General features: G+C 39.1%; 1 protein-coding gene across 1 annotated transcript in view; it reads right to left on the bottom strand.

The window, feature by feature from the left end:
• Window positions 1–756: 756 nt before the first annotated feature.
• Window positions 757–27,434, bottom strand: part of wdpcp (WD repeat containing planar cell polarity effector) — a gene marked incomplete at its 3' end in the record, with an annotated part of 91,904 nt that continues 65,226 nt past the window's right edge. Inside the window, exons 13-16 of the mRNA XM_079248841.1 lie at window positions 21,422–21,521; window positions 14,802–14,904; window positions 8,421–8,512; window positions 757–854 (exon numbers count right to left, since the gene is read on the bottom strand). Coding sequence (XP_079104967.1) covers window positions 757–854; window positions 8,421–8,512; window positions 14,802–14,904; window positions 21,422–21,521 — 393 coding nt within the window. The remainder of the gene's footprint in view (window positions 855–8,420; window positions 8,513–14,801; window positions 14,905–21,421; window positions 21,522–27,434) is intronic.

Below are 27,434 nucleotides of genomic sequence, written 5' to 3'. Positions count from 1 at the left end.
GGAGATTTGGTCACCTCTACTTATGTCAGGTGGAGTGGTCACTTTGTCGGCCAAAGCTTGTAGCTGATTAGTTTCCACATGGAGGGACGGTGACCAACTTTTATTCCAACATCCATCCGGTCACGTTCAGAAGCTCCGGCAGGATTCTCTCTGCAGGTTTTCAACATGAAGCAGAGTCAAACATCGGAAACACAAATCCTTCACTGACGTCGTCAGGATGCACAACATGGAAAACTAAGAGTAGTCTCCTAGCATAATAACAAAAAGAAATGCAACAAGCTCCAGAAGCATCCGAGTTGTTCGTGAACTTGTACTACTTGTAAAAAATACTATTCTACAAAAACCCAGATTCAAAACTTTTAACCAATCGAGACGAGTTAAACATGGCGGTTTCTGATTTTTCCCTAAAATGTGATGTTTCTCAGCCGAGAAATATTTTCTTAAATCAGTCCTCCATAGCGACTCCAATCCACCAAATGTGGACATCCCTATCCAGCAAGACGTAGATGTAGATCTGGTTATTCTATTCAGTCCTAAGAGAGCTGTAAACCCGCTGGTTTAACACATATTCCTGTTCTAACACATCAGAATCACATTTAATGGATCCAACGGCTATTTTCTGCACAAAGACTCATTAATCTGTGTTGGAGCAAGGATACATGGAAAACCTGCTGGATCCAAGCCCTCGTAGGAACGAACAAAGTACCCCTGATGTAGATCATGATGACACATGGTGGTAAAGAGGTAACTGGGGTCTTAAACTTTGATGCCATTGGCTCCCGAGCCGGCTGGGACTTTGACTGATTCGCTGTTTCTGCTGGACGATCCGCTGATTTTAGGCTCTGAACTCAAACCTGAAAGATCGGTAAAACAGACTAAAAGTTTTCAGAAAAATAAACACTTAAATGGAAATTTTGTTTAAAAACAAAGTACTTTCTGTACTTTTCTAACAATCACGGTAAAACCCGAAGTTCATGGCAAAGTAAAGTATTTGAGCTACAGCTGAACTTTTTAAGAAGTTTTTCCACAAATCTAAAAGCTTCTGGCGCCGGTTTAATGAAGGAACTAAAGTCCCAAACCAGATAAAACACCATCAACACATCTATTATGCTAACCTTTCGTTTAGTACTGCAAAAATAAATAAAAATCAGTGATAAAAGTCCATCTACTAAATATATATGTTGCACTGTGTCTGTAGGAAACATTAACACTGCAGATGTACAGTTGTGCTCATATTTATTCATACCCTTTCATTAAAGAAGGAAAAAAAACAGCTGCCTGTAAAATAGGCTGAAATTGACAAAAGTAATAAATAAAAATTTTATGAAAATCATGACATTATTTTCTAATTCTGGTTCAATAGAAATATTTTTTTAAAAGCAAACAAATAAGATAATTATGACATATTATATCACTTATAAAGTAATATTTAGTTGAACAATCCTTTAATGTTTCCGCTCCAGTCAGGTGTTTTCTGTTCCTCTCAGTCAGACTTCTGCACCTGTTGACAGGTATTTTGTCCCACTGTTCAACAGAAAAGTGCTCTAATTTGTCCAGGACCAATTTGTTTGTTTGTTTTTCTGTCTTTCTTCAACTTAAATAAATGAAAAAAAACAGTGTCTTATATTACCAAATTATATTTTTGCAAATTTTTAATTATTGTTCCTTTTTTAAGTCTACAGTTGTTTGAGTGACTGTTGTAAATTAAGCCTTGTCTTTAATGAAAGGGGATGAATACATATGAGCACAACTGTAACTGTTAGCATGTTAGCATGCATGTTAGCATGCATATTAGCTAGTAGTGGCTAACAACTCCTACATGAGGACGTCCACTCTCCACTAAGATGCTTGAATGCCAATAACTAAACAATTTGAGGCTTTCTGAGGTCAGTGTCGCTTTCTGTTTCCTCCCTTCTTTGAAGCAGCCGATGAAATAAAATGAGACTTGGCAGCTCTTTAGCTTCTGCAGAGAGGAAGACTCATTTCTGACTTCAGACGACTGTTAACACGTTTTGGCGACATCTTCGCTTCCTCTTTCCCTCCTTGCAGATCAGTCGCGTCACACAGAGAAGAGGGATGGATTAGGAAGGTATTTCAGGTGTATTATCTCATCTGCAAAGGATGTGGCAGACCATCGTCCCAACTTGTCTTCACCCTGCAGCCCCCTCCAGACCCAGGAGAGCTTAACGGAGGCCTGCAGGCTTCAGCATTTCCCCCACTCAGATCGTCGTCTCCGTTTTACAACTGATTGCTGTCTGACACGTTGGTTACATTTCCCTTTTCATTTAGATTGCTCCTCATTGACAAATTTCTCTTCTTACGCGAAATGATCTAAAATCAGACCCTATTTGTGACCTTTAACCTTGGAAAGGTGAGAGATAGTCATGTTTGCCTCTGTAAGGAAAGAAGATGAACTCCTTGCAGATTAAAAAAAAAAAAAGCAAAGTTAGTTAAAGCAGCAGTTTCCAACACAGGATTCCCAAAAGAACCCAGCGGGTTTTTACCGTCCAGTGGAGTAGTGGTACTGGAGCAGCTTGTCTAATTCTGGTAAACTTGGTCTTTCTTGTACCGTGTTTGAAACATGACAGAGAAACACAAATGTGCATATTATTCGTCCCTAAAGCTTTATGTTGGCTGGTGCCTTTGCTCTGGTTCTTATGTGCGCACAAACCTGCAACAATACAGTAAAGAGAGTCAAAATGTCATTTAGAGACCGATAATCGTGAAGACAGGTGTTCACATGTTCAGGTAAAGCAAGAAGAAAAATCTTTTTCTTCCAGTTCTCCAGAGAAGGCTCATTTTGTGTTTTGTTGATTTAAAGACGCATTATGTAACCTTACAACCTTAAAACATCTCATTTCAAACTCGTTTGATGACATTTATCATCACGAATTCCAGTTTGTCGCCTTGAAGTTTATAAACCGGAATTCCAACTTTTACGCAAAGGGTGCTGTGTGACGTTATTACAAGTGACTTTTACTTTACGTACGGCGTCACATGCTAGCAGGTGTATAGAAACACACGAGCGTTTTGCAACACACTCCATCGCTGATTCAGCGAAGAAATGCAAGAGGACATTATCGGAGGAAAAGAAGAGAAGAAAGAGAGACAAAGGAAAGAGAGATGACAAGAGTGAAGACAGACTTTTACTGTTTGGAGGGAGCTCAGAGTACAGGCAGGATGAAAGACAGAGGCTAAATTAGCCACCGTTAGAGACGACGACAACATTTCCGTGCAAAATGTGAAAGTTTTTTCTTTGCGTATTTGAAGAAAAAACAGTATCCCTGCAGGGAAAAATGCAAATAAGACCAGAAGCAACATGCCAGGCCTTCTAGTGGGCAGTAAAACCTAAACCACACACCCAGGTGTGCGCCGCACCCTTGTAAACACAACACGAGTGTAGCATGCTGACTGCTAGTTGTCTGACGGCATCAATGTTCTTCCAGGTTTTTGCTTCAACGGACCAAATGATTTAAAAAGATTCAGCTGCACAAACGTAACACTGGAGGTTCGCCGTTGCTGTTAAACGGTCTGAGCGCGAGATGATGTGAACAATGTCGTAATTGTCCAAAAGTTCTGATTCCAGACAAACAGGACTTGACATGTTGAAAGAAAATTCCTCTCCGTTGTCAAAGCTTCGCGGTTTTATCCACCAAATGGTTTTATCCGCCTTGGAAACGAGAGGCAAATGAAACTTTTCTGTTGTACTGTCTCAGCGTTGTTATGTAAACAATAGGGGTGGAAAAATCTAATTAAAAAATCTAAAATCGGGATTTTTTTTTTTTTACTTCACAATTTTAAAATCAATTTTTTTGTTAAAAAAAATTGATTTTAAATCTATTTAAAAAAATTGTGAAACAAAAAAATCCCGACAAGAAAAATTGAATAGAAAAAAATCAAATATTGTGATTTTTTTGCTTCACAATTTTATAATAGATTTTTCTTTTGTTAAAAAATAGATTTTTTGTTAATTTTTTTTCAAATAAACAAAAATAATCCAAAATAATATATATATATATATATTTTTTTGTTTATTGATCTTTTTACTTGTCTTCTTGGGCATTATAGCAGCAGAATGATGGTCTGGTTACGGTGTTGTTTCTTCCTAACTGAAATCAAGAAAAATGACGTGCAAAGAAAAAAAGTTTTACACATTTATTTTGTTTTTTAACCTACAAAAATCAGCGATATCGAAGAAATGTGAGAATCGCAATTTAAATTGAATTGGCACCCAAAAAAATTGGAATCGAATCGGGACAAAAGCATATTGTCACAACCCTTGTAAACAATACCGTAGAAAATCTGCCAAGTTTAGAAGCGCTTCATTTAATCTTTGCAAACTCCTCATCAAACCTCAGTTGGGTGGAGGCGATGAACACTGTGTGTATTTTCCTGATAAAACAACGTAACTGTGATGCAAAGTTCAGCTCATTTACTGACTGGAGAACTGAGAAACTCCAACATGTCTGCTCTGAAAACTCCCAGTTACTCGGTAAATGTCTTAAATTTCTCTATGATATTTTAGGGATTTGACTTGTGCAGATCAGAAACAAATCTATAAATCAAACCAGCCAACCCCCCCTCCCCCCAACCCCTCTGGGAGAGATGGTATCAGTCCAATCAGGGCCATCATTAGATGTGATAAGGCCTCTGCAGAAACTCTGCCACAGCTGTTGCACCGAGTGGAGAACAAAACAGCGATTGCTGGAGGCTTGATTAATTTCCAAAACGTTAACAAGGCCGTTTCCCAGCTTCAGCACCAGCGCTGTATGCTAATACCACTAATAAGCCTATCTCTGCAAGTCATCTCGGATAGTGAAGATTTGAGGCGGTGTTATACAACAAAGCTGCCAGACATGTTTTAAATCAAGCATTTGTGATTTCACAAAGCCGACATAATTGCTTAAAGGGTAACTGAAGAGAGCGTTTGGTCTCATACTTTGTTTTGTGTTTTATTGAAATTTCATTTTCAAGTGAAAAAGGCGGCCGTGTCGGGGGGGCACTGGGAGATGGGTGGAACCCCATACTCGCCTTTTTAGACAATTTTTCAGCTTTTTTCTTCAAGCTGTCAAGTCAAACAATCAGGAGATAATGCAGTCTTGGTTTGTAAATTATGAACGTGTCAAGAGATGCACTAAAGGCAACGACAGATGCCACTTATCTGGAGCTGCCGCTGCAGTGTGACTGTATCATCAGAGGGGAAATGTAACATTCTGATGTTTACATAAGAGAAGTATTAGTATCAGTCAGAAATGTAATTCCTTTCACCCATCCCTCTCGCAGGGGATTGACTGCCCAAAAAAACATACAATGATTTTTTTTTTTAAAGCTAACAAACAACAACAAAAAAAGGAGCAGAAAAGCATCCTCGCTGATCTTCTGTCCATTTCCAACGTCGCTTCTTGTATATTTTTTGGTGGAAATCCTCTTAGAATGCAAAGTAAATAGATTACGATACAGTGAGGGATTAGGACTCGTGCGGCGCTGTCAGATTAGTTGGTGAGCGCAGCGCGTCGACAGCTCTGACACGGCTATGGCTGCTGTTCAGGAAAGGGGCTCCGCGCGATGCTTTAAAGTCGCTGGTTGGCTCCTGTTCATGAATAAAAACTCTGGCCTGTAATCTCAGCCAACACACACATCTGCACAGCGCACACACGTGCACAAGAAGCCTGCAACATCCCATATCAGTATGGTCTTTATTTTTTTCAGGCTGATTAATGGCAGGTTTAAAACGTTCTCTGTCATGTTTTTAATAGCAGAAACTGCTGCAACGGCTTCTTTTTAAGGCTCATTTCACTAAAACAGAAAATAACCTGATTTCACGTGCAGTGAATTTCAAAGATACACGGTGAAAAGTCTAAAAATCACAAGCTTTGGTTTCTATTTACACCTTTACATGTGAAGGTTTCTGGATTATTCACAGATAACAATTCAGGTAAGTAAGCAATCTGCAGATAAAATATATCTCTAAATGAGCTTCTCATTAGTTAAGTCTTCCATGGATCTGGTCTCCCGTTGGATCAATCAGGTCCAACCTCAAACCGTTCCTAAATGAACCACATGCAGCATCCCAAGATTCTTCTCATCCTGAAAGTAAACAAACAGAAACATTGCATTTTATGAACAAAAATACAACATAAAACAACACAAAGTCATCTGAAATCTGTAAAAAGATTAATTTACTGGACTTTGATGTGGTGAAACATCTAAAGGTGAAATATATTTACACATACATACATACATACATACATATATATATATATATATACATATACACATATATATATATATATATATAATATATACATATATATAATACATATATATATATATATATACCTATATATACATATATATATATATATATATACATATATATACATATATATATATATATATATACATATATATACATATATATATATATATATATATATATATATATATATATACATATATATACATATATATATATATATATATATATATATATATACATATATATACATATATATATATATATATATATACATATATATACATATATATACATAATATATATACATATATATACATATATATATATACATATATATATATATATATATATATATATATATATATATATATATATATATATATATATATATATATATATATATATATGTGTGTGTGTGTGTGTGTGTGTGTGTGTGTGTGTATATATTCCATTCATACATAGATAGATACATGGATAGATAGATCATTTTTGTAACAATTCTAAACATTTTTGATAAACATGCGCAGACAACTTTTAGGGAAGATCTTGCTTATTTTAGCAAGATGAAACAAAGTCTACAACGTATTAAAGCAGTGTGAACCTGCAGGTGCTAACCTAACCCGTTGCAGTCCAGACCCTTTACTTGGTCTTTCTGAACGTACATGTAGTATGATACTTGCATCTAATTCAGAGTAGAAGAAATTATATGTTGTGTTACATATAATCTGCATACTATTTACGTTTGTGTTACCTAATAAAGTTTAAAACAGATTTATTTGCACAATAAACGGCAGAACATACTTAGTGACGACTTCCATAGTTCCAGCGGTTAACATTGGTGCAACTCAAACAACTACTGTGCCTGAACATTTACCAGAGTTGATAGTTAAATTTATTTATTTAACATCATTATTACAACATTTAATCATTCTTAGTATTATGTTTCCTGTAAAGCTTGTTAATTAAAAGATATTTAAAGAACTTTGTATGAACATCATCAAACTTGGGCTTTATAGCAGAGAAGCTGTTTATGATGTATAACATAAAAATAAACAACCAAAGCCTGCATTTGAAAGTCGGTATTTACATATAAGCACATTATAGTGCCTTGAAAGTCATTATTAGCCGTTACTTTTGTCTCAGATTTGAGTTTTTCTACTTTTTCCAGGACTTTGATTAACTGTACAGCATCTACATTAATTCATGGACATTTTTTCCTGCTACGATCTGTTAAACTTTTCCATCCGATCGACAGAATAATGAACTTACACTCCTTCTGTCTGCGTCACCGCCGCGGCTTCCTGCTAAACGAAACAAAACCACAGAGTGATGCTCATGTTAACCAGCTGTGACACTTCAAAATCCGAACATTAGACATGCACAATCACACAGCACAGCCCTACAGCACACAAACGCCCAGACAGCTGAATGCCTGAGCAGGTTATATGCTCACTCAGTAGGTCGGACACATTGCCCTTTCTGGGTTTTTAACAAATATAAACTGTTGTCACTCAGCGATCTCTCTGGCTCGGAGCTCTGCGTTAATAAGGTTATGATTGACATTAAAACCCCGGCGTGCCTTAAACAGATATTTAAGACGCTGATGCAAATTCCTCTCAATAGCCTACAGTCCGGATTATTAAATGACAGTGCGATTTGGCGTCGAGACAATTGTTAATCACATGAAAAATGGAATAATCACAACGGAAAGAGCGGCAAAGAGGAGAGGAGGGAGCAGAGAAGAAGAAGAGGCGACGTTTTTATTTAATGGAAAGTTTTTCCTAAATGACCAGTTGGTCATCTCAGACATCTGAGGCGGAGGAAGCACTCAGGCTACGTTCAGAGAGTAAAACAGAAAAATGTCGCCTGAGAATTGCTGCTGAGCAGAGCGTTAAACGACACGCTGATCATTCATAGCTGTGATTTCGCTATAAGACGCTGATTTATCCAATCGGCTGGCGCCTTCTGAGTAATGTTTTGGAGAAGAAATGAGGAAAGAAGTGAATAATCTGACAAGCAAAGATAAAAAGAAAGAGAAAATATGAGAAACAACTGAAGTTTTATGTGTCATATTTAAGCAGAATAATGGTGGACTGCTGGTCTGTTATATTCTGCTAAATCTTTGACCTATGGAGAACAAGTCTTTAACGTTTTCTCTCACCTGTTTGTGTCAGTGTCCTGAGCAGATCTGGACTGATGGTCACAGGTATGGGCTCGGCCTGTGGTCTCCTCTGATTGGCTCTTCCATCAGACCTGAAGAACACAAAGAAAAGTGAGTAAAAGCATTGTGAGAAGGACCTCCGTCATGTGGAATAAGCAGCAGCCCGTCACATAAAGCTGACGAAAAGATCCAACTCTTCACACAATGTTTAACATTCCACTACGGTCCGTCTGGTTTCTACATCCAACACATGAATTAAAACCTTTTTAAAGGTTTTATTTCCAAGAACACGTTTTGAGAAAACTTAAAAGACTTGGATCCAAAACAAGTATAAAAAAAGGGATAAGTCAGGTGATCACACCTGGAAACACACAGTTTAATGAAGCGGTGGGGAATCTTGGCTCTAGTCCTGAAAGTTTTTGACATCTCCCTGTTCCAACACAACCGATTCAAATGAATGAAATGAAAAATACTTTATTAATCCCCAAAGGAAAATGCAATATTGAATTTCCCTATTCACTTGTATTTCTATTTAATATTGTTTATTAATTATTATAAATTATTTTATTTACTTTATTATTTATTAATCATTATTATTATTTTTAATAATGACTTCTAATCCCCTATTTCCCTATTCACTATGATTTCTAATATTATTTATTATTTAATAATTTAATTAATTATTTACCTTATCAATAAATATTATAATTATTTTTAATAATTACTTCTAATCCCCTATTTCCATTTTCACGTATTGAATGAATCGATGAGCAGATCTTGATAAGATGTTGGATCCATTTGATCTGAATCAGGTGTGTTGGATAAGGGGTGCATGGAAAACCTGCAGGATGCACCATGTTCCCCACCCCTGGTTTAATCAAATCAAATCAAACTATTTGTGTAGCACTTTTCATCCAGAAACATAACAAAGTTCTGAGTCAACGTTAAGGTAGATGTCAATCAGTGCTCACTTGATAAAATCAACAAACTGCGTCACCGCTTGCAGCATAACGAGATATGAAGTTGACGAGTGTTTCCAGGCGTTTGCAGACTGATTATGCAGTTTATTCGTGGTAACGTCCAAACTGGCATAAACCACAGATGTTTAGGTGACTGGAAACCATTTAGATGTTTCCAGTTTTAGATATCAACAAGATAATCTCTGAGTCTGACTAAAACAAATGAAAGAGTTTAAAAATGACAGTTAGAAGGAAGCAGCTGGGAAATAAATCTTAGCTGATATAATTTTAACTGGTTACATATAAAACAGTTTATATCCATGAGCATAAAAGTCTGTTCACGACTTTTAGAGTTGATCTGATGATATCTAAGGTGGGAAAAATTCCCAAAACTGTAATAATATAAACCTTTAAGGCCTGACCCCTGAAAAATGCTTATAAAAGTTCATTTTTAAATAAAAAATCTGGTTTTTATTTGTGCCTTTAATGAAATTTAATAGTTTTTTGTGGATATTTACCACTTCTTACCATGTGATAGATTGGGATTATTATTACAGTGTAATCTTCTGCTTTCTGGTTTTTATTTAAAGGGGCAGAAAACAAGTTTCAGATTATATTCAACAGCATTTTAAGCAAAGTTTTTACCAGAAAGTGATGCAAAATGTCTCAGAACTGTATGCATGTAATATGTCATGTTTATTTATCCTTTATTTACAAGACAGACCAGTTTTGGACAGACAAAAAAACATTTAGTTACAGGAAGCTCTCACAATACAGAATGTAAATTATAGTTAATTTAAAGGCAAAAAGTAGGTAAAATACCAAGTTCCCACAGAATAACTCTAAATTCTCATAACGGGATGGAGATGTGCAGCTTTAGAAGCGCTGGAGTCGAGATGCAGATGTTAAAGATACTCAGAAATAATTTTATTAGTTTTCTTTGTTGTAAATCATAATCTATCATCCTCCTCACATTGTCTGATTTTGTTTGCTTATCTGTCTTCACAGCTTTTCCTGTGCGTGTGAATCTACAACAAACTCATGAAAACAAGCTTCTTGTTGCTTACAGGGCATCACTTTAACTTTGGCCACCACTAACGAGAAACAAAACTCGCCTCCGTTCTCCTCACACCAACAGAGGGGTACGCGGTGTGCAAGAGAGGCCAGCAGCCACCAAAAGAAGGTTGGGATGCTTCCCAGATTTGCGTCTCGTTGTCTCTCACGACTCCATGAGCAGATTCGGATTTGAGAATGCAGGAATCTGCGAGGAGCCCCCAAACTGCCATTGTGCTCGCCTCCCTCTCTCTGCTCTTTTCTCAGCGAGCCAAACGGGAGAACGCCCGCGCTATAAAGCCTCCCCTACTCCATCTCAGCTAAGCTGCCACTGGCTTCACATGAGAAACAATGAAACTTCATTGGAGACCAGATTACAAAAGGGGAGGAAGGGGAGGAGGGGGGGCTCAATATAAAAATTATTCTAAAGGAGGAGGGGGGGTTGAATTGTGAAATCAAAAAGCAGAGGCTTTGTCTCTTCTTCTGTGGCTGTTATCTTTGGGGAGGTTTGCTTTCTTAGCTTGTGTCAGCGGTGCAGAGGAAGACCTGGGGTAGCAGGACCAGGCTTTTGGCTGCCAAATCGCCCTAACCCTCTTTACTACTCCTTCTTTTCCCTCTCTTCTCATTCCTTTTACTGTTTTTAAAAAGAGCTTAGGACACAGCATCTCTCTGTCTCGCACCCCCTCCCTCCTCCTCCTCCCCCCTCTCTCTCTGGACCTAGCTTGTTTAAATTGGCCGATAGAAAGGGATTTGGGATGGATGGAGGGGGCTTAGAGAAACGCAGAGTTGAGGGGTTGGAGGTGGAGGGATGCAGAGAGTCATCAGTGTTACAGTCAAACAGCCATGAAAAGCCTGTGAGGATGAAAAGAACAAGAGCGCCTTTTTATCTAATGCACACAAATCCCATATAAATACTCCAATATGTTAGTTGGGCTATGACAAGGAATGTCTCTCCATCAAACCCCCCCCCCCCCCCCCCCCAACCCTCTCCATCCCACAATAGAGACATGGATGGCTATATTTGTACGTCTCTGTTTGTGTGTGCGTGAGAGAAAGACATGGAGGGATGCTTTCAGTGTGTCTTTAGGCACACTGTTTCAACACGTCATTCACGTCGACGATTGTGTTGAACAATCGCTCTGAAACAGTCAGTTTGGTCGGAGCTCTGGAGGCTGAACGCTGCAGCTGAAAGTGGACCCCGGTGGCACTTTAAATCTGGCTCCAGGTCCCAACGCTGGGATCACTGGAAGCGTAAGACCCGGAACTGATGTGGTTTTGACATTTGAAATGTCGCAGGGAAGCGACTCGGCTCGGTCACTCGGCCACAGACGCCCTCGTATGATTCGTAACCAGAGAAGTGGCGGCAAAAGCCTCCGCACACTGATGTGTCTGGAGGCCTTATTTATATGAGGTGGAACTAAATGCTTTGTTTGCCTTAAATCAATAGTTTTATTATAATGATGTGGGAAAAGGAAATTATTAGAAAATGGGAAGCTCTACAGCACTCAGATAACTCTGTGTTTACTGAACGAACGAATTGTTTTTGTACATCATCAAGGGTGAAAACGCAGCTGAACCCACCTCATATGGAGCTGAATCGTTTATCTGTGGAGGTGGAAGAATAAATAAAGTTGAACTAAATTGGGAATGACGTATCTACAAGGCCCTACGATGGACTGGTTTACCTGTCCATGGTGCACCTCACACTGGCCTGCTAGTTACTGGGCTAGGCTCCAGCTTCCTCGTGACCCTGAACTGGACTAAGTATAGAAAATGTATGGAGAGATAGATATTTCTCCAATAATTAGAGGACAGATTACTTTTCTAATCCTATATTTTACAGTGAATCAATAAAAAAGGCTTGGAGATGCTTTCAGCTGTATGAACTTTGAGTTTTAGGGTGTTAAACTTAAAAGGTCTTTTGGATTTTTTTCCTCATCTTCAGCGTCTTCATCTGGATGTAACACAAAACCAAACCATGACACTTCCACCTCCATGCTTAACAGATGGAGAAGTGCTCCTTTTATTAAATTCTGTTGTTTATTATTATTGTTATTAAATATGAAATGTTTTTCAGACTTCATCTCTATATTTTGACCTGAAGCTGCTTCTGATGCTGCTCTTTGGTGCGTTGAGATGAACTCTTCTTCATTAGATACTCGGCACACCGAACACTGAAAAGACAATTTGGGCTGATCTTTTTGAAGACATTCCATTTAATCCTTTTGGTAACTAGTGCTGTTTGGTATCTGATATTTGGTTGATGATAATATTGATTCGTCTTACTGTGGGCCCCTGAGCAAGGCCCTTTTTACCCTCCAACTGCCCCGCAGGCGCCAACATATTGCAGCCAACTGCTCTCTAGTAGACATGGGTCCAATGTCTACTAACTTCATAATCATACTTGATAAAGTAACTGGACGTACTGCAGACCTCCACTAACTCATTGTCATTCACTTTTTTGCCATTGGACATTATTTTTGTGTTTGAAGAAGAAAAATTATTCTTATTTCCCATAAAGAATCCTCCATTTAATTTAATAAGCTTTTGGTTGAAAACATTAATTTGTTATAAAATAAGGAACCTTTTGCAGTACAAAGGAGAGGATGGAGCTCCAACGGCCTGAATGGGTAGCATGGACTGAAATATCTGAACACATTAATTATTAGTGGAGCATTATTTTAATGCCTGTGTACCCCTGAGGTGCTATAGCATTTTTTATCTTCTTTGAGTGTCTGTAATTTTCTTTTATATTTATTTATTTAGTTTGTTCTACCTTTTTTTTCTCATTTGTTTTTCCTTTGCTGTTGGTGGAAGGAATGTTTGTGCTGGTGTGGAGACAGAACAAGGGTGTGTGGAAATAATGTGATGGTGATTATAAGACAGTATGTAGGATTTTCTGTTGGTCATTGAGGAAAAAAAAACGATTGCCGTGATGCAAAGTCATTCATTCATTTTCCAAACCGCATAATCCAATATAGGGTCGCGGGGTGATGCAAAGTGATTTTAACAATAATAATAACAAATAATTTTTACTTTAATAAATCCTGAAATGCTCTGCATTTAACTCATTTCAAGATGAAATGGAGAGCAGTGAGCTGCCATGTTGCAGCTCACGGGGAGCAGTCGGGAAGACCGTAGTGGACTCAAACCCAGGTTCTCCACACTGTAAGCACCTGTCAGACTACCACAAGCCTCCTTTTGGATGATTACTGCATGGCTGCTTGTCTTTTAGCTCTGGGGTGGGCAACGCCGGTCCTCGAGGGCCGCAGACCTGCAAGTTTTAGGAGTTTCCCTGCTGCAACACACCCAACTCTAGTCAATGGCCAATTAGCAGATTAGTGCAACAATCTGCTAATTAAGTCTGATGTGTATGAGGTGTGTTGCAGCAGGGAAACTCACAGGTCTGTGGCCATCTAGGACCAGAGTTACCCACACCTGTATTAGCTAGGAAGAAGTTATTTAGCCCCAACTGATGCAATGAGCAGCTTCTCATTTCTCAAACAACCAGGTGGAAAGACGGATCCTGTGGTTGTGGGAAAAGATGTTCGTCTGTCTAAAAAGGGTCAAATTGTTGGTGTCAAGCAGTGAAAACATTTAAGGCGTTGCAGAAACTGGGTTAAGCAGTGTTATGACAACTGGAAGGACTGTGTTCAGCAGAACATCCTCAATGATGCTGATCAACGATCATTTAAACGCGGTTTAAATTAAAGGGTCATTAACAGACTTGTGCAGAAATTGAAGTTGAAATGTCGAGGAGATCCGTTGAATTTAAAATCTGGCATGCTGGTACAGGAAAACATTTCAAGGCTGCAGGTCAGAGATGAAGAACCCTGCATTAGGGTATAATGTTTTATCTGATCAGGTTCTTCGTTACATTAAAACCTTTACCAACCATAACGACAAACAATCCATCAAGATGCGATTTTAAGTCTGAGACCAAACTTTTTCATGCTAATTCTTCTCTGAAATTACAGAAAAAACAAAAATAATAAACTGCTGTAGCTGCAAAGCAAGTTATCTCAATTTAACTCAACTTTATTTATAAAGCAATTTAAAACAAACAGAGTTGGAACAAAGTTCTGTACACAATCAGCCAAAACAACATTAGAATAAAACAGTTAAAAAGCGAGATACATAACACAATAAAACAACTGATCATACAAAGAAGAAATTAAAACAATAAAAACAAAATGAATAAAAACAGTAAACAAAACCAATGAAAACCAATATCTGGCAACGTGGATCAAACTCGGGGTGCCCAAACTTTTGCACCCCACTGCAACTTCACCAACTTGTCTCCAAACTTGGAGTAATTGAGTAAATAAAGTAACAAAGCAGAAAGAGATAAGACAGACGTGTAACTCACCGTGTTGTGAGGCTGTCTGAGCGCGAGCGGCCAGTTGTACCCTCGGCTTGTCGGTCACTGCAGCGGGAACCACACACACCGTTCCCGCCTCTCAGAAGCTCCTCTGAAACACAAACATGAAAACACAGAACGATATGAGATAAATAACTTCTACAGAGTCAAACTCTCACATATAAAGTTAGTTTTAGATCAGAAATTTAGCTTTGAAGGCCATTTTTGAACATTTTTATGCTTCTAAGCTTTAAAATGTCCCCTTATATAAGGTTCGTATTAACGATCCAAGCATGTGAGTGCAAGTAAACACTAAGAAAAACTGAGAGAAGAAGTCAAACAGTAATGGAGGATGTGTGAACAAAACCGCCAAGGAGAGCGGAGAAGGGAGCAGAAACAAACGGCGCTTTCCTTCAACGCACACCGGAGCTAACAGGCTTTCACCAGAACGACAAAGAAGAGATAGAAAGGCAGGGAGGAGGTGGAGAAGTGAATCTTCAGATAAAGCTCTCGTCTCTGCCCGTTGAAAGGCCCTGCAGTCACATCAGCCTTTGTGAGGGGGAGACACAACCATCAGCGAACCAAGTTGGCTTCTCCTTTTGGCACTCGAAAGAAAACAGATAGAAGGGAAGAGAAAGAGGCCTTCCCTCGCACTTGTTCGCAGCTCTGCCTCTCACAGCGCCGTATCAATCCAAATCAGCACACTTGTCAGCCAGACAGCTATAAGCGATTTCTAACGCTGTTATGAAAGGAACCATTTCTAAGCTGAGATCTGTGTTTTCTATTGTGCGTTTATGTGTGTACAAGCGACAGCAGCATCTCTGTTCATCTGGATTTACAATGGATACACATACATCTGAGAAGAGGTGCATGGAAACATGCGTTGTCCTCGTCCGATCTGATTCCAAGTCTAACGCTGACATTCACCTTAAACAACCACTCAATTTGGTATGGAGTCTTTTTTTTTTTCTTTGGGAAAACACTTGACAAATCGTCCAAAAAACAGCAAAAGACATGTTTCTTCCTTCTGTTTCCTCTTTTAAATGTAAATCAGCTACTAGTTTTATGTTTTAAGTTAAATTAAATAACAGGATGGTTGTGTGTTAGATCCCGCTGTATGGGGGGGGTGGAAAGTAGCCACTTTGTTTTCCGTCCATCCAGTCGAGTTGATGAGGAACAAAACCGCCTCAGGTTTAAACTTGCATGCAAACCAATAAAACAGTGACTGGATGTTAATCTATAACTGGACAAGGTGAGATAACATTCACTGCAATGCTTATTAACGTACATTATTCCAGAAAATTACATTGATAATCCTCATTGACGGTTTTGTCGGGCACAATTGAGATAACTTTATTTAATTTTTATTTCATTTATTTGACGGTAGGAAAGAAAAATATCTTCTACTCCACCCGATGAAGCTGCATCAGTCACTGCTGACAGAACGTTTCAGTGATTCTTGGCTCATCAACATCTAAACACACCTGGACAAAAAGCTCCAAAATATTTGATAGAAAACTGTTTTTCTCTCGTCATTCCATAATACGTCAGAAATACAATATTCTACATTTACAACATTTTAAAACATTTAAACTGGTGTGTTTAACTCATTAGACTTTGCATGGACTTTCTCCACCACACCTGAATATACTCATCCAGGTAAAATCCTGTAAAAGTGGTAAATAATTAACCAGAGCTTCTGTTAGAGGTGACTGTGTACCTGTAGACACAATACGTTCAGTCAACAGGTGCGATCGGTTAAAGGAGCTGAAAGGGCGCGGTTTCTGTGTGGCATCAACGAAAAAAATTATCCATTCATCCATCATCCATCCATCATCTATCCATCCAACCATCTGTTTATCCATCTATCCATCCATCCATCCATCCATCCACCCATCTGTCCATCCATCCATACGTCCATCCATCCATCCATCCATCCATCTGTCCATCCATCCATACGTCCATCCATCCATCCATCTGTCCATCCATCCATCCATCTGTCCATCCACCCATCTGTCCATCCATCCATCATCCATCCATCCATCCATCCATCTGTCCATCCATCCATCTGTCCATCCATCTGTCCATCCATCCATACGTCCATCCATCCATCCATCTGTCCATCCATCCATCCATCCATACGTCCATCCATCATCCATCCATCCATCCATCCACCCATCTGTCCATCCATCCATCCATCCATCCATCCATCTGTCCATCCATCCATACGTCCATCCATCCATCCATCCAGCCATCTGTCCATCCATCCATCCACCCATCCAGCCATCTGTCCATCCATCTATCCATCTGTCCATCCATCCACCCATCCAGCCATCTGTCCATCCATCTGTCCATCCATCCATCCATCCATCCATCCATCCATCCATCTGCGGTTTCTCTGCTTCAGGATGCTGCTGGGCAGCAGTGGCTCTAGAAACACACATGATAGATGAGTTTTAAGGTCAGAAAATTAAGTAATGCATCTTTACAAACTAGGGAGACAATGACAGCAGAATCTGCTTGAAAGCCAAGTGACCAGCTTTTCTGCCAACACTTAAAAGGCAGCATTGGTTTGTAGAACGATGAGGATCTCTGAGGGCATGCAAGGAGTTTCAAAACTGACTCATGTGCACTCTGATCTGTGCACATTAAAGCTATAGTTGGTAATCTAGCTCAGAGACATTTTTTTTTACTCTGGGTGAAGTGGTTCCTCGTCCTGATAGCAGTCTTTAAATTTTGTAATCATGAACAATAAGAAATATAGTTAGACCCCTCAGTTTACTGTAAATCTGTAAAAACTCTGACCAATCAAAACGTTTGGATCGAATTAAAGTTGTTCATCTTTTATATTTTGTAAGCTTCTTCTCCCGGCTCCCCTCCTCCCCCTTCCGCAGTGCATACCTGATAGCCACACCCTGCATATAAACATTTTGAAAATGCAGGAAGGATTTCCCGGCTCGGTTTATTTGCCTCCTCCTGCTAAACAGCCGAGAAAGAGAAAATCGTTGGTGGAAAAAGCTGCAAGTAAAAAAGCCTTGGATCATGCAAGGAGCAGAATCAGAGGGGGAGGAGCCAAGGCAGGGGGAGGAGCCAAGACAGGGTCTTGCTAGCTCCACAACATTACCTACCCCAGCTTTAAGCCATGTATGTGCACACATTTTTAACAACCTGTTTGCACAGGAAGCTATTGGCACATAAAAATGATGCCATAAAAATATGTTTATGCAGTTTGGAATATGTGCATATGTAAGGTTGCACATTATACCCAAAAGTACTAAAGCTTGTAATGCACGTTTGTAACCAATCAGAAGCTATTTTCACCCCATACAGTTCCAGCAGACTTGGAGTGTAAACATAAGAAGAGGGGCATGAACTTTCCTGCAGTAGACACTCCCGTTGACTGTTGTAGCCTGTGGACATACACAGAGGCTGCTGCACTCTGCAGGTACGTGTCAATCAAAAGCCAAAGGTGCTCGCTGTCAAATCACCATAAAAAAGTCTTTAACTTCTAAAACAGAGAAAGAAAAATGCTACAGAAGTGGATTGTAAGGACCTGTGTTCATCACTGTTGATGGGAAAATATGAATGTTTGGTCCACTGAAGCTGTCAGTGGGTCTTTAAAAGGATAAACAGAATTTTTGTCAACTTGCAGAAAAGCCGAACGTGCAAGGAATAAATACAGGTGTGCAGTGAATTCTGGGTATTTATTCTCGTATTTTATCTCGTATTTATTTGTTGTATACACATCTAATAAGCATGTTTGTTTGATTTGTTTGTACCTCACAAAACTCAAATCTTCACATCAGTAAAGCTCATCTTCATCGAAGACACTTTAGGCATATTAGGCATTTAGCTCGCCACAGGTTATGTTGCTAATGATGAATGTGTGTGTGTGTGTGTGTGTGTGTGTGTAAAGCGAGACACCTGTTCACTGGAGCCCTCTGCTTGAAGCGAGTCACTCATTATTAATGACCTGCCTTTTATGTGCTGTTAATATGCACTGCCTGACCTGTCTGCATTAACACACAAGTGGGCAACAAGCACGTGCACACATGTACACACACTTATGCACACACAGACACTTAAGAAAGGCATCAGTTATCAATGCTGGCTGGAAATATCTTGTGTTTCTACCTCTAATGTTTTCTGCTGATTAGGAAAATGTGCATCTTGTCAAATCTCCAAATACTGCGTGAGTTTATTTGTGGAAGAGAGGTGAAGCATCTCGTTTGCAAGGGTTCAACAGCAGCCTGAAAAAGCGCGATTTCAACATACATAGAGATAGATAAATACTTTATTCATCCCCAGGGGGGAAATACAGGACAAGTTTAAGGATTTTTTTAGTGTAGTGTAAAAAAAAAAGGGCCTTACAGCCTGGTAAACCCGTTATATGGCACTCAATGAAATACCTTGAAATTAGAAATTTTAACCTAAAATTGTCCTTCTGGTGTGTACAAAAACCTCCATTCTGTTGTTCTAAAAACAATTTGTTTTATGCTGAAAATGAAAAAAAACAAAGTAATCAAAAATAGTGACTTTCCTGATAAAGGGCTAAAGAATTTGTTTTTGTGGCTAATTTAGCATTATTTACTAGTAAAGCCTGGGTTATATGTAAAAAATAATTATATTATTTTCTACATTTACTGATCTGTCTTTTAACCACAATAGAGTTTATTAATTCCTAAAATGAACTTCAACTGACTGCAACATAATAAAACTGTAGCAAACTTTAACTTCTTCTTGCAGAGCCATCGACTCCTCCCCGGTCTTAGAAGACATTACGGTCGAGCTAGCTAGACATATAGACATACAGCAACGGACGGACGGACGGACGGACGGATAGATAGATAGATAGATAGATAGATACTTTATTCTGTTTGTTCCAACAGTTCATTTAAAAAAGATAAATACATTAAATAAAAGATTAATATTAAACAGTCTAACTGTTGCTGGAATAAAGAACCTTAATGTCTTCCTAATAAAAACAGAAATTGGTCTTTGACACGGCTCTATCAAAAAGACGTTCCCAGCAACAAATAAGAACCCAGGAAAAACAAACAACAGTCTATTTTGGGCTGATTGGAAGAGTTTTCCGGGTCAGTGGGGTTCTGCATCATGAAAGAGTGCTGCTGGGGGTGGAAGGGGTCCTCCTGACTTAAACAATTAAAATGTCTCACCTCTTCTTTCTCCTATACTTCCTTTCTTTTCATTCTTTACACCACTCGTTCAACCACTGCTACATTTTTGTTCACATTGTTTAAAATTTGCTCCTCATTTAGCTGAACTTTCTTGAGGCAGCAGAGCGAAACAGGACATGTGGTGACGGCATTTCCAGGATAAACAAGCAAAACAATTTGTCTCCTTCATCTCTGCAGTAAGTTTTCACTGATTCCTGCTTGGTAGGTGTTAATAAAGAGCTCTGAGCCGCACGATAAAGTCGTAAACTTTACAACTTATTGTATTTTTGTAACCTCAGATCCATTTTAGGTCACATGATTTAATCATAATGCTACTTATAAATGTAAAGAAAACTGTGACCTGGATTCTGATACAGAGCAGAAGTCACACGGACATTTCTTTGTTCTCCTTCCTTACAGTTTTATTCTTCCTGGTGCCATCCTTCCTCCTCCGTCTCTCATCTGTCCCTTCCTTACTCTTTCTCTGCAGCGTTGTTGTCCAAGGATAGGACATGCTGCAGGTGATGGAGGTAAATCATCCAGGGCATAATTAAGGAGCTTATGAGGAGAGCGCGTGTGCTGAGCATCACATTAGGAGAAAAAAAAAAAAGGAAAAAATACATGCAAACAGGCCTCACAGTTACACAAATGCTCATTTTCATTCACAGCCACATACACAGACACTCAGCCTCGGGGGTTTGACCTTATACAGTGGAGTTAAATACCTCTCTTGCCTCATTTGGTTGTCTGTGAACACACAAATGTGCTCGCACAGCCTTCTGGTGCCTTTTAAGCACCAATGAAGGACTCATCCGACATGTTCATCTAGTTCCCTCACAAATTTGAATGTTTTCTGCTAACCCGTTGGCCCTTGAAGCATCTGTGAGGACTTGTGTGTTTGCGAATATGTGTGTGTGTGTGTAATCAGGAACTCGGCTTGATCCCCTCTGGTATGTGCTTTTGGGAGTGTTTGTCAAAGGGCAGCAGCACATTCTGGGAACGACAAAAAAAACTGGCCTTTGGCAGGGTTTCCTCCCAGAGAAACTTTTATTTTTCTGTTTGTTTTTACATTTTATATTACAAAAGTTTTTCAAACTGTAGTTTGAAACTGTAATTGGTCGCTGTTTTTATTATCTAAAGGTTTGTGTCACTTTTTTCCACTTAATACTTCAATTTAAAAGCGTGTAGCCTTATAAAAAGACAACCTATTACATGATATTTTAGCTGGATATTTCTGTATCAGACATGATCAGATTTAATTCCACCTTGGTGCTTTTAAATGAGGGTCACAACCTGGGAAAATAACTGGTCTTAGATGTGAGAAAAGTGTGTCAGAGTGGGTGAGTTTCCGAGGTTATCGTGTACAAACCCCCCATTTCAGATGTGAAGAGAAATAACGAGTCGCATTTGGTGTTTTTTTATTTTTGGTTGAACATGTGATTATTTTCCTACCGTTGCCTGCGATGGCCTCGGCTTCCATTTCATTAGCTTTCCTCTTGGCCACATCCGCTAGCACCACCTCGCCCTTATCACTGGCGACATAATGGAGGTCCTTTGAAGGTAATGCAAAGAGAGAAAGAAACGTGAAAGTTAATCTAAAATGAATCTAGGCTCAGATGACAATAGTTTTTTCCCTCCTTCTTCTAGCGTGCTGGTGGGCGGTGGTGTGGGGTATTTTGGCAGGAGGAGGAAGAAAAAGATGAAATGAGCCGTTTGAAGCCGAACATCAGAAAGAGCACCAGTTTGGATAAAATGCCAGTTCCTCAAAAAACTTTGAAATCAGGCTTCTTGCTGCCTGCATCCGCAAACCACGCCCACTCACACACACACACACACACACACACACACACACACACACACACACACACACACACACACACACACACACACACACACACACACACACACACACACACACACTTGTCTCTGTGGTTTTGAACTGGGCAGGATGTTATCTGTCACATTTCAAAAGTGGGAAAGAAGACGAGGGACTGTTCACCTTTCAGAGATGCTGGTATTCTCTTCTTACAGAGAAACACATCCAGCTGAGCATATTACTCTATCAACCTGGGACAATATTGGAAACAGCACGTATCCTCTGTATCTCTCTGTTTGAGTCTCACATGGTAATAAAAAGAGATAATATGGCTAAATGATGTCTGAGGGTGGCCGATTTACAACTCGAGGCTGCTATGTATTCATTAGTGATCATACTGCTTCAGGCGACTGTTCCTGTTTTCAGGTTCCAACACTGAAAGCTACATTTAGATCCATCTTCTGATCAAACTATTGGAAAATACTAAGAATACAATAATAAAGAAGCTTTATTTTCTTTTTTTTTTTAATCACAGAGGCTGTTGAAGGAGAAAAATGGTGCATATTTTTAGCAGGGCCGTATTAAAAATGCACAGAACCCTGGGCCCAGAATGTACAAGGGGCCCCGTTCCCCACCATAACATGATAAAAATTGTGAATGATACACTGTGAAACAACATTTCCAACATCTCTCAGCCAGTGGTACCAATAGCAATACACTAGACCACTGTTTCTCAAATGGGGGTATGCGTACCCCTGGGGGTACTTCAAGGCATTCCAGGGGGTACATGAAAGTTTTTCAAAAATTTTTTTTTTTTTTATGTTTTCTTTAAAGCATCCTTAAATAAAATAAAATAAATGTAATATCGTATAAATATTTAATATAGTCCAGGAAATGTAAGTGTTCATTCATAAATTGAATTTACATTTTGGTTTAAACCATTTCATTCCGCCCAAAAATCCCACATTTTGACGTGGATTGAACCCCACTGTCGCCTTGACAACGCAAACAATGGAGTCCTGGTTAGTAGAGATGTGCAAAACACAATTAAAGTTTAAAAGGCCAAACACAAATGATAAAATGCTGTATTTCATGTTTTTTCTGAACCAAAAGTACTTTGCACTGGTTAGGGGGTACTTGGCTGAAAATTTCTTTTACAAGAGGTACTGTGTTGCAAAAAGGTTGTCTGCACTAGACACTGTGGTGTAACTATCTGGCTTTTATGTACATTTTGTTTCATGTCCAAACTGCTGGTGTTTTCCCTACATGGGCCCCCAATGGGTGTGGGCCCTCAATGGCCCAAGAACATAATGCCCATTGGATAATCCGGCCTTGATTGTCAGTCATTCACATCATTGTAACTCAAACAGCTGGAATAAACACATCTGGATTTATTTTTCTGGGTTCTCTTGCCTTAATTCAGACTGAGTAAAAGAAAATAAATAGTTTGGAAATTGTTTAGTTTGCACTTTTGAATTGGAACATCTTTTGTTTTTTATTTGATTGTATGTTCTTTAAACATCACCACTGAACTTTGGCAGATTTTTGGACTTTTCTGCCCCCTAATGACAACCAATTCAGCATCCGCCTTGCATCCTGCCTCTTCTCTGAGATCTCTCCAGCTTGTAAAAGTCAGTCTTATGTTGGCTTGTCGTATCTCTAGCAGTCCTTTCTTTCTTGTTATCAGTTCCTCTGCAAAATGCGGCGGTCACGTGATTCTCCATGCTGAAAACACAAGAGCAGTTCCTAATTTCCTGTTGCAGAGTAATAACTGTTTCAGAAACATTCATAATGAATGTCACTGACATCAAAATGAGTCAGAATTATACAGTTTTGAGGTTTGAAACGTAAGTTGTGTTGCTTCAAATTACATGAATTCTGGAAAAACCAGAGTACCCAGAAAGAACCAAAGCAGGAGAACAGGAAAACTCCACACTGTGAAGAAATTGTTCAAACCTCCCCCAGCCGATTATCAAACTGGAGAACATCTTCCTATCAGGCCACAGTGCTAACCACGATGCCACTTTGCTGCAGTCTATAGATTATTTCCAGTCAGTACAGAAAGCCTGGTTTCCACCAATGAGTCCAAGTCGTCATGCAATTTCTTGCATTTTCACAGGTTAAAAAAAAAAAACGAGACTATCTGAGAATAAGAATATCAGATTATTTCACTTCTTTGGCGAATCTTCTGTTGGGGTTCCAATCTTACCAATCTGACCTAAAAGGGTGGAACTCAACATACTGATTGGTCAAAAAACTCACACTAAAAATATATTAAAAAAAAAAAAAAAAGCAGCAACAGCACCATATTTAACCTTTTAAGCATTAAAATCGCAAAAAAATTGTGATACACATTAGGTCATGTCGCTGGAAACAGCTTGTACCTGCTACTACTTTTCACCACTCAGATTCACACTGATTCAGGTGTGAATCAGTTGTCAACAATCGGAAACAGTTTGTATCTACAGTATGCCTTAATAACTTAAAAACTCCAGTGCCTGAAGGGTTAAATATGTGGATTTTTAGTTGTTTAAAGCCACATGCCATAAAGACACAACATAAACTACTGGATGTTTGCCATTCTCCTACTTTCTTTCCATGTCACAGTTTTTCTTAATTATAAATCAATGGAAGCGTTGTGCCACTATGATGTCACGCTATTACCGTAAACTGTATACTGGCACCACAACACAGATCAAGATTTACTAAACCGATCTGTTCCATAGTAATCTACATCTGTTGGTGGGACAGCTTCACTCCTTCAGGTTGATCACAAATTCAAGTGTTTAGCAGAATCTCTGCTTCGTATCGAGCTGAACATTACAGTAACACTGACTTAAAACAGCATCAGTAGCTACTGATGGTTATAAAGTTGTAAAATGAAAAGCAACTGCTTTACAACCTGCAGTTAAAAGGTTTGTATCTGCTACAGAAAATTATTTTTTTATCACAAAAAAGGAAAGAAAAAAAAAAAAAAAGAGCTGAGACTGACTCAAACCCTCGTTTTGACACCCAACGAGGGGCTGCAGGGGTTTCCCTGGGCGGAGCGCAGGGCCTCAGGGGCCATCAAAGGGTACAGCATGTTAAGGAAAGTCTTCCGCCTCAGCGACATCACAGGACATCACAGGACATCACTGACGTGACTCAGGGCTCGCCATGGATAACCCTCAGCTGGCTAAAGCCAGCCCCCAGCTGAGCTTGCACCCGGCCCTAATACCCCCATATTGTAAACCTGCTTTTGTAGCTTCAGAGGAAGAAAAAAAAAAAAGAAAGAAGGAGGGGGTGCTGTTTCCAAAAGAGGTGGGATTGAGGCAGGAGAATGAGAGAGGGAGAGATGCTGAAATTGAGGAGCATGAATGGGAACAGATTGGGTAATTATAGTGTGGTGCCTGCCCTCTGTGGAGAAGAGTTAGGAGGAAATGCGAAAATGGCCGACAACAAAATGGCCTCAAAAGAACCCAAATCGGCTCCCAGGACCGAGATGGCTGATTCAGCCTCTACGAAGGACGAGGCAGCCTCTCAATTAGATATGAGTGAGGGTCCTTAATTGATAACAAACAGAGCAGCGGAAGATTAAACAGGTGATGAGGAGAGAAGGAAGCATAGAAATATAGCAGAGGTAGAAAAAAGCATGAAGTACGAAGAGAGAGAGAGGCTTGATTTACGACAAGGAAAAAGAGGAGGAGAGTCTGTATGATGGACAGAACAGAACAATATAAACATTTGATGCCGGGGCACTACATTCCAGCTTAGCTCCTCATAATACCGTCTGAATCTGGAGAAAGAGACTCAGAGAAAGAATCAACCACTGAACAAATGTGAAATGAGAGAGAGAGAGAAGAGTATCAACACGACTAAGAAGGGATAACAATAATACTGCATATAAAACCATCAGATATTACACCTCTTATTCCCCGACGCTCAAACGCGACACTAATCTTATTTATATAAGAGCTTTAGGGGTTGCAGCGAGCCAGCTAACTGCGCTGATAAAGAGGGGCGTTTTAGAGGGCCATTTTTGGGGAGTAGAGGGGAGGGAGGTGGTGGACGCTAAGAGCCCGATATTGACTGATATTTGGGTTACCTCCAAATAAATGAGGGATTAGATTAAACTGGCACACAGCAGCGCTTACAGCATATTAACCGACAGGCTCGCGTCTGAATGTCTGCAGTCTGCTTCGGCTGTGGATTCCTGTCACGCAGGAATGATGGATGTAGAAGTGAGTTCTGCACAGGGGAAGCGTGTTGCACAGCGATTAAACTCACAAAGACCAAAAGATGCATGTAATCACAGGAAAGTAGCAAAGTTTTAGGACAGTTTGCAGACTTGGAGGCTTAATAACAAAGTCATTTTCAGAGCATTCTTTGGGCTGTTTGCTGATTTCTAGCTTTGATGTTTTAAGGCTGCCAGCGGATCTACAACTCTGCCCTTTGATAAATCCTGTAAAATGCTGGAAAACTTGTTGCATCTGGTGCAGAACAGAAAAGGAGTTAAATAATCCGGCGTTGGATTATTGTTGAGACAATTATTTATCTTGTGGCTGTACTGCATGCATATGTATAAGCTCCATCGCCCATGTGAAACCAAAAGCAGCCTGTTTGCCTGTTCACATGCACTGTAAAATAAAACTAGTTGGACTAACTAACGGTAAATATGCAAACTCACTGGCTCCAAAAAAGTTTTAGTTAACTGGAACGAGTTAAGTTTGTAAAACTTTATTTATAACATGGTAGCATGGTCTGATGTCTAAAGCTGGATTTATGCTGTGTAGTTAGTGTGATTATATGATGTGCAACATTGATAATTAGAAAAATAATAAGTTTTACACTTCTTTCTACTCGTTTTCGAACATATAGTTTGTTTCCTCGTATATTATATTTATTTTTGTGTCACCTGTGTGACTTCTTAATTTTGTTTGCTTTGTTGTTCTATATTCATGTTTGAGTTATAATCAAATTACTGTTCGAAATAAACAACAAACAACAACAGCAACAAAAAATTGTTCTTTCATTATGGCCACGTTGAAGTCACCACCTACATCTCTGTTGGGGTGCAGAAGCTGCCACACCGTTATAAATAAACTGCTGCTGATGTGACACGTTGATGGCACTAAAAGCTACCCAGTGGTAACTTGAGACGCAAAAATAATCAATTGAAAATCATTAATTCTCCTTATCAATCAAGATCATAGCAGGTAAAACGTATCGATCAGGTCTATAACTCTTTAATTTCCTGTTTTACTGTCCGATTGAAGAATTTTTCGGTGGCTAATTAATCTTATTAAAAACATGTAGGAATAAACATGTCCACCACTTGGTTTATGTAATATAAAAGATAAGTGTTTGTTATCCCATGAGTGTTTCAGGTTTTGGCCATTCCACTGTTGTTACGGTATTATTTAATTTTATTTAAACCATTTGTTAAAAAACACTGATTCTTATTATTTGTCATGAAGACAAGATGTCATCTTTACACTGAAAAAGGTGAATTATTGCTGCTATGAGGTTGACATGTGATCAAAAACACATTTTCCTGTCAGTTCTGGTGAGAACTGCTGTCCTTTCTGGAAGTTGTTTTATTTTATTCTGACAAAATAACTCAGTTTTATTCAATAAGAAGCAAGAAAAACAAAGGAAACAAAACAAGAT

Source organism: Telmatherina bonti (genome assembly GCF_933228915.1).
Source record: "Telmatherina bonti genome assembly, chromosome: 11".
NCBI lineage: Eukaryota > Metazoa > Chordata > Actinopteri > Atheriniformes > Telmatherinidae > Telmatherina > Telmatherina bonti.
Note: the sequence above shows the minus strand (reverse complement) of the source record. Positions and strands in the feature narration are given on the sequence as shown.